Source organism: Poecilia reticulata, chromosome 2 (assembly GCF_904066995.2).
Source record: "Poecilia reticulata chromosome 2, P_reticulata-male-v2, whole genome shotgun sequence".
NCBI lineage: Eukaryota > Metazoa > Chordata > Actinopteri > Cyprinodontiformes > Poeciliidae > Poecilia > Poecilia reticulata.
In genome coordinates, this window is record NC_088831.1 from 32,623,662 (window position 1) to 32,641,332 (window position 17,671).

The 17,671-nt window shown below is 40.4% G+C and overlaps 1 protein-coding gene across 2 annotated transcripts in view; it reads left to right on the plus strand.

Annotated features, from left to right (window-relative positions):
- LOC103461685 (activin receptor type-1) overlaps positions 1–4,683 on the plus strand; it is a 30,668-nt gene extending 25,985 nt beyond the window's left edge. For both annotated transcript variants that reach the window (XM_008403990.3, XM_081603916.1), the window contains exons 8-12: positions 463–609; positions 1,480–1,755; positions 2,585–2,782; positions 3,457–3,587; positions 3,693–4,683. In XM_008403990.3, the coding sequence (XP_008402212.2) occupies positions 463–609; positions 1,480–1,755; positions 2,585–2,782; positions 3,457–3,587; positions 3,693–3,827 (887 nt within the window). In that variant the 3' untranslated portion in view covers positions 3,828–4,683. The remainder of the gene's footprint in view (positions 1–462; positions 610–1,479; positions 1,756–2,584; positions 2,783–3,456; positions 3,588–3,692) is intronic.
- The last annotated feature ends 12,988 nt before the right edge of the window (positions 4,684–17,671 follow it).

Genomic DNA, 17,671 nt, shown 5'->3' on the forward strand with positions numbered 1-17,671 from the left:
CCTGGGTCGTCTTGATGACATTTTTGTTCTATTGAAACCTCACAAATTAATTTGTGGCCACCAGAGGGCAGAGGGAATCTGATATTCGCATCTACAAGAGTACAGTAGAGGGTTCGTCAACAAATCCTTCAGCTTAACACAGATATTTACTTCCACATTGTTGCTGAAGAGGCTAGTGTGTGCTTAGAATCCAGAAAAACTACCTTAGCAATTACTTTTCAGACTCCTATTCTTCCAACCCAGAAAAGGAAGTAGACCAGAGGATACTTATCTAGCAACCCTGAACAGGAGCACCTAGTTTACATACTTTAGATCAACATTAGATTAGTTTTCTTCTTTTGCTCTTTCCTTTGGTTTATTTTGTTTGCGTTTCCTTTTTAATTCCTGTAAAGCACTTTGTGTTGCTTCGTTGCTGAAAATGTGCTATTTAAATACAATTACCTTGTATTTGTCGTTGTCCAGGTAAGGGCCGTTACGGTGAAGTGTGGCGGGGTCAGTGGCAGGGGGAGAGTGTCGCTGTGAAAATCTTCTCCTCCAGAGATGAGAAGTCCTGGTTCAGAGAGACTGAGATCTACAACACTGTGCTGCTGAGGCACGAGAACATCCTGGGTGTGTAACATGTTTATCAACAAGGCTTTTTTTTTTCGGCAAAAAATGCTGAAAATATTTTAAGTTTTTTTTATTTTTGTTTGTTTTCAGTTAAGTTTAACTTAAAAAATAAAAAATGCCGTGTCATTACTGACCAGCAACAGGGTTCTGGCTGCAACAAATCTTGCATGTTGCATAACAGTCAGAAGTTTAATTTAAAATCTGACTGCTGTATAATTTTCTACTGTGAAATGAAAGGATGTGCTGGATCTGTGAGGACTTTTGAGATTAAAAAGGTTCAGTAACCATGTAGGAAATGTAAAATGTTTTTATGATGGCTCTGAAATGTAGTAGACGTTTTGTAGCGGATGCAGATCACTGCTCTGCAAATGACCCTGTGATTGAGATCTATCTTTACCTGGGAATTGGGTTGAACCTTTCTAAGCACTAAAGCCATATTTTGAATTTCACAAAGATAAGCTACCACAAAGCTGAAGTATATTATTTTTTTATTTATTTTAATTTTTTTTACATACAAACAACCCAAGCTTTTCCTGTTAAAGATTTTCTAAACAAAAGTTTTAGAAGCCCTAATAATTTCTACTTGGTAGGAAGAGATTCATATTGATTTAGTAACACAGGAACAGTTTGTATAAATTTCATATTATTAAAATAATTCATAAAGGTTTCAGAGACATGTTGGTAAACATGCATTCCCCCCCACCCCCTTTCTAGTGAATTTCTTTCACCAAGATATAGATTTCCTTGAACTGCTAAAATACAAAACTTGACTAAAGCAATATTTTTTCTTTTTAAATTGGTCAACCGCAATCATATTTTCATACACACAAATGACCGGTCAGCGGCTTAAATACGTCTCCCTCAACTCAGGATTCATCGCATCAGACATGACTTCCAGGAACTCCAGCACTCAGCTGTGGCTCATCACTCACTTCCACGAAATGGGCTCCTTGTACGACTATCTTCAGCTCAGCACCCTGGATGCGTCCAGCTGCCTCCGCATGGCGCTCTCAATAGCCAGTGGCTTGGCACACTTGCACGTCGAGATCTTTGGCACTCAAGGCAAGCCAGCCATCGCCCACCGAGACCTCAAGAGCAAAAATGTTTTGGTGAAAAAGAACGGACAGTGCTGCATTGCTGACCTGGGTAAGAATATTCTATTTTGTGTGGGGGGGGAAAAATACTGCACAGACACGTATTTTTGTATCCAAGTCAGATTGCAAATGTTAGAACTGCGTAGAAAGTCTTTGCCTTTGATGTTGTGGCGGGACCTGAGGGTTTGAATGTTAGTTTTTACTTGATGGGACTTCATCAAAGGCATTTTAGAGGGTTTGTGCATCATGCCGTTTGGCACATTATCGCTACAGAAGAGGTTGTTTGAATCTCGAAGCCCATTGGTTTCAACATCAGCGCAAATATCCCTTCATGTCCGTCCGTCTGCTAAGCCATATTTCTTGTTAAATTAGAAAAACAAGCAATACTAAATATATCAGGCGGCTCTTAACCAAAAACCCATTTGCAAGACCGTGGAACATTTAATCTGATGCGCCAATGTTCCATTTCACAGATGCTTGAAGCACATCTAATTCAGCAGAAAGGCCGGGTTAGATGTAATGAATTTGGCTGCTGATGACGTATTGCGCTGTGCAGACAAACACGGTGGAGGTTGTTTGTCTGGTCAGTGAGTTGTTGTTGTGTTGAAGTACATCCTGTGTGCTGGAACAGGGCTGTTTGCTCTAAATTAGCCGTGTTTTTTTGTTTAATTCAGCTACACGAGGCCAGTGCGCTATCTTTGATATAGTCATTTAGGATTGGAGACCTCCCACTGACAGTGCAGCGTGTTGTTGCCGTAGAGACGCGATGTTGGACATTTTATTTTAGACCGTTTTCATTTGCAAACCTTAATTTCTGCTCTGGGGAAAGAACCAAAGAGTTTTCTTTTTTTTTTAAATTTATTTATTTTTTTAAATTTCAGGTCTGGCAGTTATGCATTTTCAAGACACCAATGAACTGGATGTGGGAAACAACCCTAAAGTTGGCACCAAGCGCTACATGGCCCCGGAGGTGCTGGACGATTCCATCCAGATGGACTGCTTCGAGTCCTTCAAGAGAGTGGACATCTGGGCCCTGGGCCTCGTCCTGTGGGAGGTCGCCAGGAGGACAGTGAGCAACGGTCAGTAGCTTCATTAAAGCTTTTTTTACTTTCTGTAGCAGCGACAGTGATAAACCGGCCATCAGGAAAACAGGTCAGCATAATGGCAGGTTAATATGAAGCTATGCTTTAGTTTAAATTGTGATGTGACGATCGATGAATAAGCGTCGCATTAAGGCCTCGTTGAGCCTCCGTTCCACCATATCGTCTTTTAGACGTTTGGAAATGTTGGTTAGCCAAACATCATGCCAGCAACATACTGTCCAGGCTTTTGTTGTTTTCAGCACTTCAACACTTCTTATTGCGCTACAATGAATTTATTTATTTGTCAAAGCATACATTTAGAAAAATAAAGAAGAACCAAATTAAAAAAAACATTTCGGTATCATTTACATCTTGCCATGATAATAGTGTATGCAGACCCCTGCTATGCTGGTCTGCAGCAGCTGCTCGGTTTATGCTAATTACGGAGTCTAATGTGATGTTTTGTTTGACCCTAAAATCTTTCATTGATAAATAAAAAGGATCAGAAGCTACATTTTCCATACTTCAACTCGTTCTTCTTGCATCAACCTCACCAACCTATCTTTAGAAGACTAAATCTTTGTTGCATTCATCAGTGAACCATCGAACAGAATAATGTGACGTTTTTTTTTTTTTTGCTTGCTTGCTTGCATCCTCTCCTCTACATGTAGGCATTGTTGAGGACTATAAGCCACCGTTTCACGACGTGGTCCCCAGTGATCCCAGCTTCGAAGACATGAAGAAGGTGGTGTGTGTGGATCAGCAGAGGCCCAATATCCCAAACAGATGGTTCTCAGACCCAGTGAGTAACAGTTTTTTTCACTCACACATACTGATATTACAACATGTATAACTTCATGCCGCAGCCATTGACAAATACACTGAATCCTTTCTTCTCGTTATCCAGACTTTAAGCTCCTTGGCTAAACTCATGAAGGAGTGCTGGTACCAGAACCCGTCTGCCAGATTAACCGCACTGCGCATCAAAAAGACTCTGACGAAGATTGACAACTCGCTGGATAAAATCAAAACAGACATTTGAGCCTTTGCTTGAGAAGAAGAGGCCTTCAAAGACATCCAGAGGATGGAACATCTTACAGAAAGTCTGAGAAATTTAAAGACTTCATGGGTTTAGTGCCCTTATAGTGGCACAGACCTATATTTATTTTTCAAAACGCTAGGCGGGACACATTTTGGCATCCAAAGATGGCTCATGTAGTCTTGGAGGAAAAAGGAAAACATCAATTCAATCTATGACATTGGAGCTGGACTGTTAGAAACCTTCTTCAAGGAGGAAACTGTTACCTGGGCATTTGAATAGGTGTATTTTTGGGGGGTTTTTTGTTTGCTTTTTTTTTATGTTAGAAAGGCACATTTTGTTTGCCATGTTTTTCAGTTTAAAATGCACCTGGACGTGACCGTCTCACTCTTCTCTTTGTGCTCCATTCATTTACATTATGGTACATTCATGTAGAAAAAAAAACAGGCCAGTTTGGTAGCTTAATGTACATCTGCAGCAGCAATCGCAATTCCAATCAGAGGCGTCATCTTCTACTAATGCGCCGTAAGAATAAAATTGAGTTTTATTCTTACCGTTTACTGTGCTGTAAGACCAAGTTTGATCTGAAATGTAACATTAAGGTGTACGGCTGCGCCTGTGGCTCTTTTGCTTTCGCAGATGTGCATCGTCCATCTGAAGATACTGTTGCAAACAGTTTTGCGTATTATGTTTGCAGTCATGTTTTTTTTTTTTTTTTTTTTTACAGCTTTAGACACACAAATGCTTAAAGTTTAAATAAAAGATTTGCCAGTTACTGCTGAATTTTCCAAAGGCCTGTAAGTAAGCCTGTATTCTGTCTTAATGCGTGCATCGTCAAGTAAATGAAGTCAAACTTAAACCTCTTTTTTATTATTTCTTTTAAATTTTATACCAATTAGTGATTTCTATTAATTAAATAGAAAAAAAAAATATTTGTGTCATTTGTCTTGCTGGGGTTTCTAGAAAATATACCAAAAGTGGTGTCTTGGGGGGACACCCAAATGTTTGCTGCCAATCTATTACTGAGGAAGCTGGTGACCTTCAAAGAACTTCCATCAACTGTTGTAATTCTTTCTTTACACCTCTATTTTTTAAATACTTGTAGATCTGCTCATGGTGTACATTGGGAAAAGGGACTTTCTGCATCAGCATTAGCGTTTAAAATCCACTTGCTTTCTAAATGTAGCGTTTGTACAACTGTTTAAATTTCAGCATCTGGAGCTAAATCAGCCCCACGTTAAATTCTTTAAGTCAATTTCAGTTGCACGTAGATGCAAAGGAATATTATTAAAGCAGAGGGAAACGTGATGGGCTCTGAGAGAACTTGGTAGATGGCTTTGCGGATTGGGTGGATCAACACAACCAATTCGGTTCATTCAGCATTTATTAATTGGCATATCTTGCCAAGCAATAGTTCAATCGATGGCCATTTTCAAAAAGGTGACACAGTCAAACAGAAAACTGGGACCAGGTGTGACTACTATGAAGAGGAAAAGACCTGAATATAAAAACCAAAAGTGGCAATTTTAGAAATGCATATATGTGAAGTGGTAGGAGGAAGAGTGATCATTAAAGCCTCCAGGAACCTACGCCAGTGGCAGCATAACTACACAGAGTAGTTCACGATTACTGACTTGGTTACACATTTTTTTTTTTTTTTTAAGTTTTGGCTCTAGTGGCCTTTATTTGATAGTTGACAGGAAGGCAGGTAATGAGAGAGGGAGGGGACATGCGGCAAAGGTCACCAGGCTGGGAATCGAACCTGTGACAGCCGCGTCGAGGACTGAGGCCTCCAAATGTGGGTTGTGCTTAACCCCTGCGCCACCACAGCACACCCCTTAGCTACACATTTTGGAAGGTTTTAAGTCTCTTAAAAGTAGACGGGGTGTCTGCCTCACAGACGAAAACTGGGAGCTGGTTCCACAGGAGAGAAGCCTGGTTTATTCATGTCAAAAATTAAAACTGCAAAGCTGTAGTAACCTTGTGTGTTTTATGTACCCTTGTCTACCACACGTTTTCCTTCCACTCAACTTTTCCTTAATATGCTTGGATACAGCATTTTGAAAACCAACTTGTTCAGAAATAACCTTTTTTAGCTTATGTTTGTTGTGGAGGGTGGTAGTGCCGTCGTTCTGGATAACGATCCAGTCAGCAGGGTTTACCATGATTATGTAGCCAATCACATTTATGTGTAAAAAAATATATATTTTCCTTCAGTAAGTGAAATTGAAATTTTCATTAGTTGTAACCCATAATAATCAAAATTAAGAGGTTAGCACTTGAGATGTATCACAGCATTATGAAATTGTCAACTAAAGCAGCAGCTCTTTTGGGGTATGTGTCTACCAGTTCTCCACATCTAGAGACGGAAGATTTTGATTTTTTTTTTTTGCAAAACAGCCTAAGCTCAGATTGGATGAAAAGCATAACCTTTCAAATCTTGCAAATGATTTTCAATTGGATGGAAGTCTGGACTCTGATGAGGCCACTCACACTCATGGAAATGGTTTACATAATTCCCTTCAACATCTTAAACCTTTTACTGCTTGTAACTAGTTTTCTTCCAGGATTGATGATGTTTGATGATCCATGGATGTTTTATAACCTCAACCCGCATTAAGCTTCTCCATAGCCCTTCCTGCTGTATTTACTTCTGGCTTGCAATTATTCCCCACTTTGTGTAAATTAATTACATAAAACTCCAATGAAAGACAGTTAACGTTGGCAATGCTATGTGACAAAGTGGGAAATAGTTCAAGACTCATGACTACTTTCTCAAAGCATGGCAAAAAGCATGGTTTTGTCATGCTAATGAAGAAGCTCCTTTACCTCCCTCTCTCTATCTGCCTGGCGACACAGGCATCTGCTGTTGCCGTGGAGCCTGAGCAACGCAAGCACGACTCTGGCCAGAAGTCACTCGCAGTAAATAACTTCTTGCGTGCAGACAAGTTTTGCAACGGAGTACAAGCTCAGCAAAGTCAAGCACCACTGTCAAAGGTGGTGAGGTTTCCCTCGATTTGGGCTGCTCACATCCTGGGACAGGAATTGCAACATCTCCTGTGGTGTAACTTGGTCTGCTGGCTGGAGCACACGACCGTAGTGGCCTCGCGGAGCCAAACATAACATTAGTTGAGACAACAGAACAACAAAGCAGAAAGGGAAAAAGCACACAGCTGAAAAGTGCAAAATGTTTTGGAGATGAAAAAAAAAAAGAAAATAATGTCACAAAACATGTGAAGAAAAAGACATGAATTTGAGAAAAATCACCAAACACATGAAGAGATCAGAAGACAGCAAAACATTTGAAAAGTGTTCTGACATCTTAATTTACTGTAACAAAAGAGCACAAAGAAACATGAAACAGTGGAAATAAACCACGCAAAAGCATTTCATTTGTTTTTACAGTCATTTGTTAAATAGAAAAATATATGTTATAGTTTGTAATGTATTTTTATTACACAATACTATGAAAAACAAAAAGGTGATAACATTTTATTTGGAAAGTTTGATTCAATTTTATTAGCCACGCCTTTTTCCTGCTAATGTCAGACCTGTAGAATGAAGAAAACACTTTAACTGAACTGGTTTGATATTTTACTCAGTTTTAAAATTTAAAACATAGTACTTATAAAGTGGCCGCATTAATTTCACTCATTCCGTATGAACATGCGCAGACCGTCCCTCTGTTTTTCCACACTCCGCATGCGTGTGTGCGTAAGCTGCAGCACAACCAATCAAATTAACAGGATTTAAAAATAACGGGGGAGGCGGGAAGGGGGCCAGGATCTCAGGTGGAGATACAACAAATTTCAACTGTTCGGCATTTGAAGTTGCACAAAGAGGTAAGCGGTACTTTTCTTTTACGATGAGACAATTGACTAGCTATAACGTCGTGTTAGCAACTCTGGGTTACGTTGGTGATACCGTGTATCTTTCACTTGTACGCTATGTTTAGTCATGCTGTATTAATCCGGTGAAAAACAAATAATATGCACCGTGTTAGCTCAGAAAGCCACCTCTGTCCACACAGCTTTACGTTGGCTTGCATTTAAATTACAGTTACATGTTACCACGTCCTTCCTGACCCGTCCTCTCCTAAGTGAATATAAGCTTGAGGACGTGGAGAAAACGTCCAAAGAGGGTCCCGCTGAGATCACTTCAGATGAGAGGGACAACATTCAACTGGAACTCCTCTGGAGAAAACCATCCAAGAAGAGAAAGCACTACGGGTCCAGGCAGAGAATTTCTTAGAGCTATTGGATCAAGAACTGAAAACAGAACGAGAACTTAAGAGCCCAAATTGAGGCAGACAAAGAGGAAGATGTGGAGATTGTCGAGATGCTAATTAAAAAGCTTGAGAATATGGAGAAAAGGTCCACAGAGCCTGCTTTGGATGATCGGGATACATTTGAACTGAAACTCCAAAAACTAGAGAAAATGCACCAAGTAGAGAAAAGTCTAAGGGTCCAAGGAGAGACTGAAAATGCTTCTCTCTTGAAGACTGTAGAGTCTCTTCGGCAGGAAACAAACAAAGAGCTGCAGAAAGAAAGGGCTCTAAGAGAAGAGGAAGAAAGATGTAAGTTGGAAAAGGTAAGTGATGAACTTTACCAGGGTTTAGAGAAAGCCTGTAAGATAACAGAAATGCTCTCGGATGAGGCCGAAGTCCTAACCAACACGCTTCAGGCAGAGGACAAGAAATGGAGATCTCTGCTCAAAGATATCCAGGAACTCGCCCTCATGCTGGAACAAGCCCTTAGAATCGAGGCAGAGAACTATGAGATGGAGGCCATAGAGATTTTAGAGGTTTTCCAGAAGGAAGCAGAATACAGAACCTGGCAGAAGAAAGACTTGAAAGAGAAACGCCATCTCATCAAAGTTCAACCTCTTTAAAGTCATGTTAATAACTCTTTGCTGTTATATTATAAGTATTAAATCTAACAAGTATTTTAGATTATTAATATTTTAATTCACGTAAAGAGCACTCTGTTATGTGTCTGTTTTACCACACCTGATTCAAATGATTGCATGACCTCCTCTGCAGCCACCAAATACTGCAGAAGTCTGTCAGTCATGCCATTCATTTGAGTCAGGAGTTTGGTAGGAAGGAGACACCTTAAACATGTAGGGCATGGGTACTTAAGGACTACAATTTGGAACCACTGCGACGGCGGTCGATTCCTGGTCTGTCCACCCTTTGCCGTTTTCCCACTTCACCCACCCTGCCTGCTGGTGTTGGTCAGAAGGATCAATGGCTTAAAAATATGCAGCCTCACTTCTGTCAGCCTGTGGCTACAATCCAGTAGCTTGCCATCAGCAGAGTGGGAATAAGTCCTTTGACATAGACATATTCACTCCCTTCAAATACATGAAGTGGCCTGAAATGGGCCATACCGTACAATTTTTTTTTTTAAATGTTGCAAGTTCTATGTCAGTGTTACATGTTTATTGAACTCTTTAATTTAAAAAATGCTTAAAAACAAATGACAAAAAAGGAAAGACTTGGTATTCATCTTTACTATAAAGAGTAAAGAGGCTCTTTACAGTGAAGAGCCTCCTTCTGTTTGATAGAGGAGCCGGCTAGCGCTACGGGGCTTCCCGTCCCCCAACCTCCTTTGCCACGTTCGAATGACCTAGCAGGATGATTTAGTTCCAACCTGAGTCGCCGTCCGGACCCCATCTGGCCTCAGTTTCCGGCCGTAATGGCTTACATAACTGAGGCAGCGGATGAACCCGCGAAGCTGAGGGCGCCTGTCTCCACCAGCTCCGCTCCGCCACCCTCCTCCACCTCTATGCTGTTCTTCCCGGTGTGACAGTCAGCGACCCAGCGTCTTCCCAGAGGACGTCAGCCCGAACCATCCGGACCGGCCAGCCGCAGGGACCGTGGAGAAGGCAAGCTAGGAAATGACTAGCTGGGAGGAATGTGTGTGATAATGTGAAATGTTTTGAAATGAAACAAACATAACGCTGACAACAAAATCCCTGCAGGTTCCAGCTCTGTCAGATCAGCTGATCTCACAGCAGCTTCTTCGCACACATTGGTCTAGATGGACCCAGTGAGGCATAGGCTACATCCTGCTTCACCATTAACCCACTAGCAATAACCTTAAAGAACAAAGCCTATACGAAATAGGACGTTGGTTACGTATTGTAACCCCAGATTCTATGAGTAAAGGGGCAGCCCTTTAAGCTGTGGGCCTCACTGGTTCTTGAATAGCTGAAGAAAAAGGATGTTAGGAAGCCGTTTGTCCGGTCTGGCCGTTATTTATACAGACCGGGGCGGGGCCCACCCAATAGGTGGGCGTGGACTAAGCTTTTTTCTATGCTGCTCTGCATGCGAGGGATAAACCCACTAGTGATAGCCTTAAAGGGTTGCGCCTATACTCATAGTTCACACTGCAGCCTGAAGTGACCCAATTCCGATTCTTTTGACGTAATGCGACCTGTATCCGATCTTTTGATGGCAGTGTGAACAGCACAGGTCGGATTCTTTTTCAAATGTGACCCATATCTGACACATATCCGATTCAAATGTGACCTAACGTCCAGGTTGCATTCATCCGAACTGAACATCACTGATTCTCAACAAATCTCACTATTCTGCGCCCTGATACGCGAAAGCGGGAAGAAAAACGACAACCATGACGGACTATAATGAGGATTAAGTTGTTAATATGCTGCTCCAGCCGGACAAAAACTTCAAATATGTAAGCTAAGCTCCACTGTTAGCCTCCATGTTTACTTCCGCAAACACTGAGCACTTTTTTATGGCGGTTGGCAGAGCACCGAGAACGCTGACGCTATTGCGCCCTCTACTGCGCATGCGGGACACTTTCAGGTCGTTTGCCCATTCACACTGCAAAACGCATACAGGTCGCTTTTACTGGCAGTGTGAACGGCCCGGCAAAAATATCGGAATTGGATCATTTCAGGCTGCAGTGTGAACGCACCCATAGAATCTGGGGTTACAATACGTAACCAACGTTTTAAATGTTTAACGTTTTACATCGTCATTGTACGTATTCAAACTCATAACGTAATGTAAATAGCGGTTGATTGTGTTTGTCTTTGTGTTAAATGTTGCATTTAACACAAATGTTGCATTGTTGCATTTTTATTATGTCCTCCTTTTTGTTAAAACAAATGCTAAGAAACAATCAAACAAACCAAAAAAACAACTCAACAAAAATGGAAAGGTTGGATTATTCCACCTCTTTCCAGTAATATAGTTTCTTCCTGTTTGTTTCTGTTTTAAGTTGAAAGTTTTACATCATCATTCTATGCTTTAAATGTTATGTAAATAACTGTTAATGTGTTTGTCTTTCATTTAAATGTTGCTGTGTGTTGCAAAATAAGGGAGTAAAGTTTTTTTACATGATTTTGGATCTATACCACCTCTTTAAGGTACGGTATTTTCCGGACTATAAGGCGCACCTAAAAGCCTTAAATTTTCTCAAAAATGAGCGGTGTACGTTTATAATCCGGTGCACCTTATATTTGCAGTGAATTCCAAAATCTGTCCCTGACAAGAGACGTAAAGTGTACAGTACGTACGCTGGCAGCGATGAACCAATCCGAGGACATTACGTAATACGTAAAGTATGTACGCCAGCAGCAATAAACCAATCAGAGAATTGTTGTCCGGGTTCTGCAGCATCTCTGCCAGCATACCTAGGTTGGCCCCATATGGGGAAAAAAGGAGGGCAGACCAGATGGGTCCCATATAGGTTTGTCCGCGGGTTCCACAGTGGCCCCACATGGGTTTTCCCATGTAGGGCCACAGCCCACATGGGCCCTACATGGTGCCCATGTAGTGCCCTACATAAACCATACAAATCCAGTATTACACACACACAGATATTTTTACACATGCACAAATCTTTTCACACACAAATATTTTTACACACATCGGCGGGCCGCCGGACCCGGCTCCGCCTCCTGCACCGTGGCCGGCCCCCGGACTGTTCACGGCATTCTCCGCCTTGACCGTGTATTTCCCTTTGGACTAAGTTATTCTGTTTCTCTTTTTTTTGGACTCTATCCCTCCTTCCGTTGCCCCTCTGCCCACCCTGATGGGTTGGTTTTTTTGTTGTATTTTGGTTGTTTGGGGCATCTGGTAGCAGCTCTTGACAGGGGGATACTGTTGTGTTCTGTATTTTCTGTGTAGTTATTTTCAAGGTTTTCTGTGTTTAGTCCCGTCTTCCCTGTTTGCTTCCCAGGTGTGTCTCATTCCCTAATTACCCTCCCTGTGTATTTCAGTCCATCTGTTGTCTTTGTCTCTTGTCGGATCGTTGTCGTCGTTCTTGCATCCTGTTAGTCAGTCTCCATTGCCTTAACAGTTGAACTGATAAGTCCTGTGTTGGTTTGCTCTCGTCATCAGTCTTAAGTCTCAGTAGCTACCGGTAATGAGCTGTTTAGTCCTCTGCCTTGCCGCCTGTACTGGCCTGTGTTTGAGCTATTCTCTTCATTAAATCATTCATCATCTTCATCCTGGGTCCTCCCTGCGTTCTCCCTCACCTCACTAAAACACAATTCCTGACATATAGTGTGTGTGTGTCATGATTTTAATCCTTACCGGAGGGCTTGCTGGACAAGGTGTTTATCTTTTCCTTGAGTTTATTGTTAATAGTCAACTGTTCAGTCAAGTTCCTGTAATCTGAGTTATTTTTCTCCAGCTGCATTTTGTGGCTTCTCCAGATGCTTTGGTCCTGAGTCTCTGTTGCAACACGAAGGAAAACAAAATAAATACTCTTTCAGCATGTCCCATCATACAGCAAATATACAAATTTGGGTATTATTTCCTTTATTTAAAAATAATTACTTTGGACTACGAGGTAGATGTTTCCAGCCAGTAGGAGCAAACACACCACACTCATAAAAACACAGGCTCAAAGTACTCCTCTTCACAGACGTTTCGTTGACAAAAGACACTTAAACAAGGAATAAATACCTTAAAACATGTATTTAAAGTAAACTATCAAAACAACGTACTCACGTAGATGTCCACCATGCTTTACCTGTTGTCCTGTTCAAAGTGAACATGTTTAACACATCCAGGCTCCACAGACAGGCTACCTGACGTTGTTTCTGCATAGATATTCCCAACATAGGCTGTTTTTAGAAGCTGCTGTTCTGACTTCACTCTTTTGTTTTACTAATCTCAGATGGGGATGCTTTCCAAAAGAGGCAGAGCACTTGGCATATAAAAAAGGAAGAGTTAAAAATAGGACGTTTAAGGTTTGAATATCTGTTTGTTTTTTGTAAATCTGCTTGAACATATTTTCAATTTTGTGATTGAGAAATAGAAGCTGTTCACATTTTAGTCAGAAGAAATGGTTGTTTTCAATGTGGCTTCCTGTCCTTGTTGGCAAAGGGCAGCTAGTTTCACTCCCAAAAGGTTTCCTGTTGCTTGTTTTCATGTCAAATCAATCTAAACACTTTAAGCACCACAGGAAAATACTACTGATTACTATGCGAAATACTACTCTTCTTGATTTGTTAATCGTTTTGGTAAGGCCTTGGATTCAGACAGTGCGGCTGTGGGCTTCTCGGCCTCTGCCACAAAATCTGGAAGTGGCAGTAGAGGCATATTCCCATATCTGAACTCATTATGGGGCGTTTGAGTTGAAGAGGACTTGGTTTCTTTTGGCAAATGGAGTGACTGCAAAAGTTCTTTGCCGGACAATGGCACTCCCGTACAAAACCTTCTGGTTTTCTCCACCAGGTCGTACGAAAGTATTCCCATTTTTTGTAGAGTCCAGTTGTCAGTGATTGTCTGTACCTTATAGGGTTGTGGTGGTTTGGGTCGCTCAAGATTGTAGAGCCCCAGTCCGACAACAATAAAGTTTCAAACTCTCTGAAAGAAACTCATTGTTAAATTTCTTAAATGTCAAATAATAGTAATAATAATAATAATAGGCGAAGGAAGGATGCTGAATACAAATAACAGAGATCTTACATATATGCATGTATGTACAACACTCTCTGTGACGTCATAGGACAGTTTACTTATCTAGCCACATCCCTGCTTATGTTGCGTAGGCCCAAGGCAGCTGACGTCAGCAAGGTGAATCACATGACAGGCTGAAGCTCGAACGTCATGTCACGTGATTTGGAACGGACTGCAAATAAGAGTAGGAGGCGGAAATGGACCCTCCAATTACAGATGTATTTACGTTTTATTTGTGTGTATGCTCCCAACTAACAACATGGAATTGTTTGTTAATAAAAAATATAATGCCCCTTTTCCACCGGCTCTACTTAAGCAGCCCGGCTCGGCTCTATTTCGGAGTGACAGCTTTTCCAGACTCGGATCTGTAGCAGGGTCGGGGTGTTGCAAATAATTTAAAAGTGTCAGAATTTATTCATAATATAATTCAAAGTGTATTCAGATGTTGGTAAACTGCCCCTGCAAACTGTTCGTGCAGCCTCTGAGTTGTAGGATGTCTCATCAGTGTCACTGACTGACACTGATGCCAGTTGGTGTTTACCTCCAGAGACCTCCACCCATAGACATAATATGAGAATAGACGCCTCATGGACCGTTATTGCCTATTGTCGCTGACGAGATTTAGGGCGGCCATCTTGGAGCGGTTCACCACTCCACTCAGCGTTATGTGTTTAGCAGGCACAATGGTATCAGCGCATTTAATCGATCATAACACGCTTTTTTGTTACTGGAAACCATATTCAAACATCTATCAAAGCTTCATTTATAAACAATTTGATTTTTTAAGTATGTTTTTAATACATAGTTCAGCATTTTTAAATATGCTTAGTGGCTATAACAATAGAATAGGAATGGAATATTCTGATATTGATGTATGATGAGCATATTACAAAGCACACAGCCGTTCATAATTTATTTAATAAATTATTTTGTAATATCAATACATATTTATATAAATATACAAACACAAATAATGATTAATACTGAATAATATATATATATATATATATATATATATATATATATATATATGTTTTTCAGCTGACGAGTTCTAGCTTCAGAGAGATTCAGCAGCTGAGATTGAGTCCAAAATCCGATGTGAGATTCATCCGTGCTGCAGTGAATCCGTCTCTCTTTAAAGATATTTCCCGCTTCTTCCTCACATCGTGTCTTTATGAAACCATCCATCCATCCATCCATCCATTTTCTTGCACCCTTTTTCCCTCAGTGGGGTCGGGAGGGGTGCTGGTGCCCATCTCCAGCCAACGTTTCGGGCGAGAGGCGGGGTACACCCTGGACAGGTTGCCAGTCTGTCGCAGGGCAACACAGAGACACACAGGACACACAACCATGCACACACACACTCACACCTAGGGGCAATTTGGAGAGGCCAATTAACCTGACAGTCATGTTTTTGGACTGTGGGAGGAAACCGGAGTACCCGGAGAAAACCCACACATGCACAGGGAGAACATGCAAACTCCATGCAGAAAGACCCCAGGCTGGGAATCGAACCCAGAACCTTCTTGCTGCAAGGCTCTTTATGAAACCTTCAAAACAAAAACGGAAGATTTGGGATGTATCTTACTTTTGACAGAGTGAAAGATTTACATATAAATAAGTCTTTACCACCTGTGTAAAATTTGCTGGTGAATGTCATAACACATATAAGTTTTATAATATATGTTACATTGTTTCATTTCTAATGTAGGCTCTTGTGTCAGATAATCTAAGTCAATGTTAGAGAATAATAATTTTTTTTAGATTTACGGAATCTCAGTTAGCCTTCGTAGCGGGGCTGAACCCGCTACACCAAGCACTGTAGCTAATATTAGCTGGTATCTCGCCGGTGGACATAAATACAGTAAAGTAATATTCTAATCACAAAATATACACAATAATATGTCCATCGCAATTGTGAAATGTTTTCTGTGGAGCCCTCACATCAATAGTCCATCAATCCGAACAACAATATCCCTCAGTGCTGAGGAATCTTCTGCTGTTTTGATTGAGTAAAGTAGGAGGGACTACTGCTCCAAGATGGCTGCCATATTTCCTGCGCCGGAGCAGCCAATGCGGGGACTACTCTTATGTCTATACCTCCACCATTATGGACCAGGGATCACATGAGCTCAATGTGCTGATGAAACATTTATAATAAAAAAAAATGTGGCTGATGTTCTTACAGAGTTGAAGTGCATCTCAGCAAGTTCGTACCATTGCTAAATTATTTTAAGTAACATCCTCTCATCCATTTTTGATTTTTCATTTCCCTTTTCATCTCCATGTCCACTGCATTTGAAATAAACTTAAAGCTATTTCTAAAGAAGCTTTTTAAAATATAAATTTTAAAATGATTTGTGTGTTTTGGCTGTTAACCTTAAATAAATCAAAAACAGTGATTTGAATCAAGTTTAAATAAAAATGGATGCACACCAGTTTTACTTTGTTGGAAAGAAGGAAACATTATTGCAATAAGAAAAACTCATACATTGATTGCTAACCATCTATTCCTGCACAACATGCAAACTTTACTGGCATATTATACATATAGAGAACCACTTTCACAATATTCACCAACAAAGGAAGGTCATTTAAGGTGAGAGTTTTTTCTCACCTTGCAGTTCCGCTGCACTCTACTAGATTTAAAGATGTGTAAGTTTTGGTTAAGGGTTGGGTTTAGGAATAGACTAATAAAGTATTTCTGTGAGGCATAAATGTAGCTACTAAATGAATGTAAATCCATACAAAGTCCTAATATTGGTAGAAATACAAAGTATGAGAAATTAAACAGAAATAAATATTTATTTCCTATCTTCCACTATGATTATGTATCTCCAAGGTGGCTGTGTGGAGAGGAGCGTTAAGCTTGAACAGATTAACGACGATGACAGGCTCTTCTATACCACCACTAATTACCATTCTCATTATTCTCGTTCCGACCGGAAGTGCTAGTGAGCAAATGTCGAGGTCAAGCTGCTGGAGTAGCTCGGCAGTTCGCCATTATAGGCTGGAACTTCTGTCACACTTACACACTTAACACTAACTGCTAAGTCCAGTTAGCAGTTAACCATGCTAACAGCGTAAGTGCAGTAAACATGTCCGAAGAGCCTTTTTTGCTTTATGTCCAGATAAATAAACTTGTTTTAAGTTGAAAGTTTTATATAATCATTCTATGTATTCAAACTTCACTGTAATGTAAACAGCTGTTGATGTGTTTTAAGTGTTACAGGTTCTGTCAATGCGTTTTTGTTATGTCCTCCCTTTATGTAAAAGAAAGCTAAAAAAAACAACAAATACGGAAAATAATTTGTTGTTTTTTATTTGATCTCGATAAAGTGGGTCTGGTGACGTGGGAGAAAACAAATTGTGGCCGCAACTTAATAATGGGAACGAGTATAATGAGAATGGTAATTACTCATTTATTTCATGGGAAAGACTCAATTTTAACAAGTCATGGCCACGATTTTGTTTTCTTTTTTCCTGACTCCACAGATTTCAGATGTATTCAACTTGATCGATAAGAGCTGGCTAAATTTATTGAAAACTTTTCCACATATTTGGGGCTTTTATATATTAGTGTCTGACCTTTTACATTGATTCCCAAACATTCAAATATGGTCAAGAAAATTATTTTACAGGTTAGTGAATTATGAAATATTAGGAAGTTCTAAGCCCCTCTTATGCTTATTGTTCTCATTTAAGAAATTATAATTAGGAGACGCCAATTTGATTAGTACAGATGCTTCATTATTATAAGGTCTCAGCGGTTTGTTGGGAATCTTTAGAAAATTCATCATGAACACATCTCTTAGATCAAAGATCATGTTGTAGGTGATTTTAAAGCAGGGTTAGCCTGTCGGAAGGCTAATAATCACCTTAATCTCTTCTAAAGTATGTT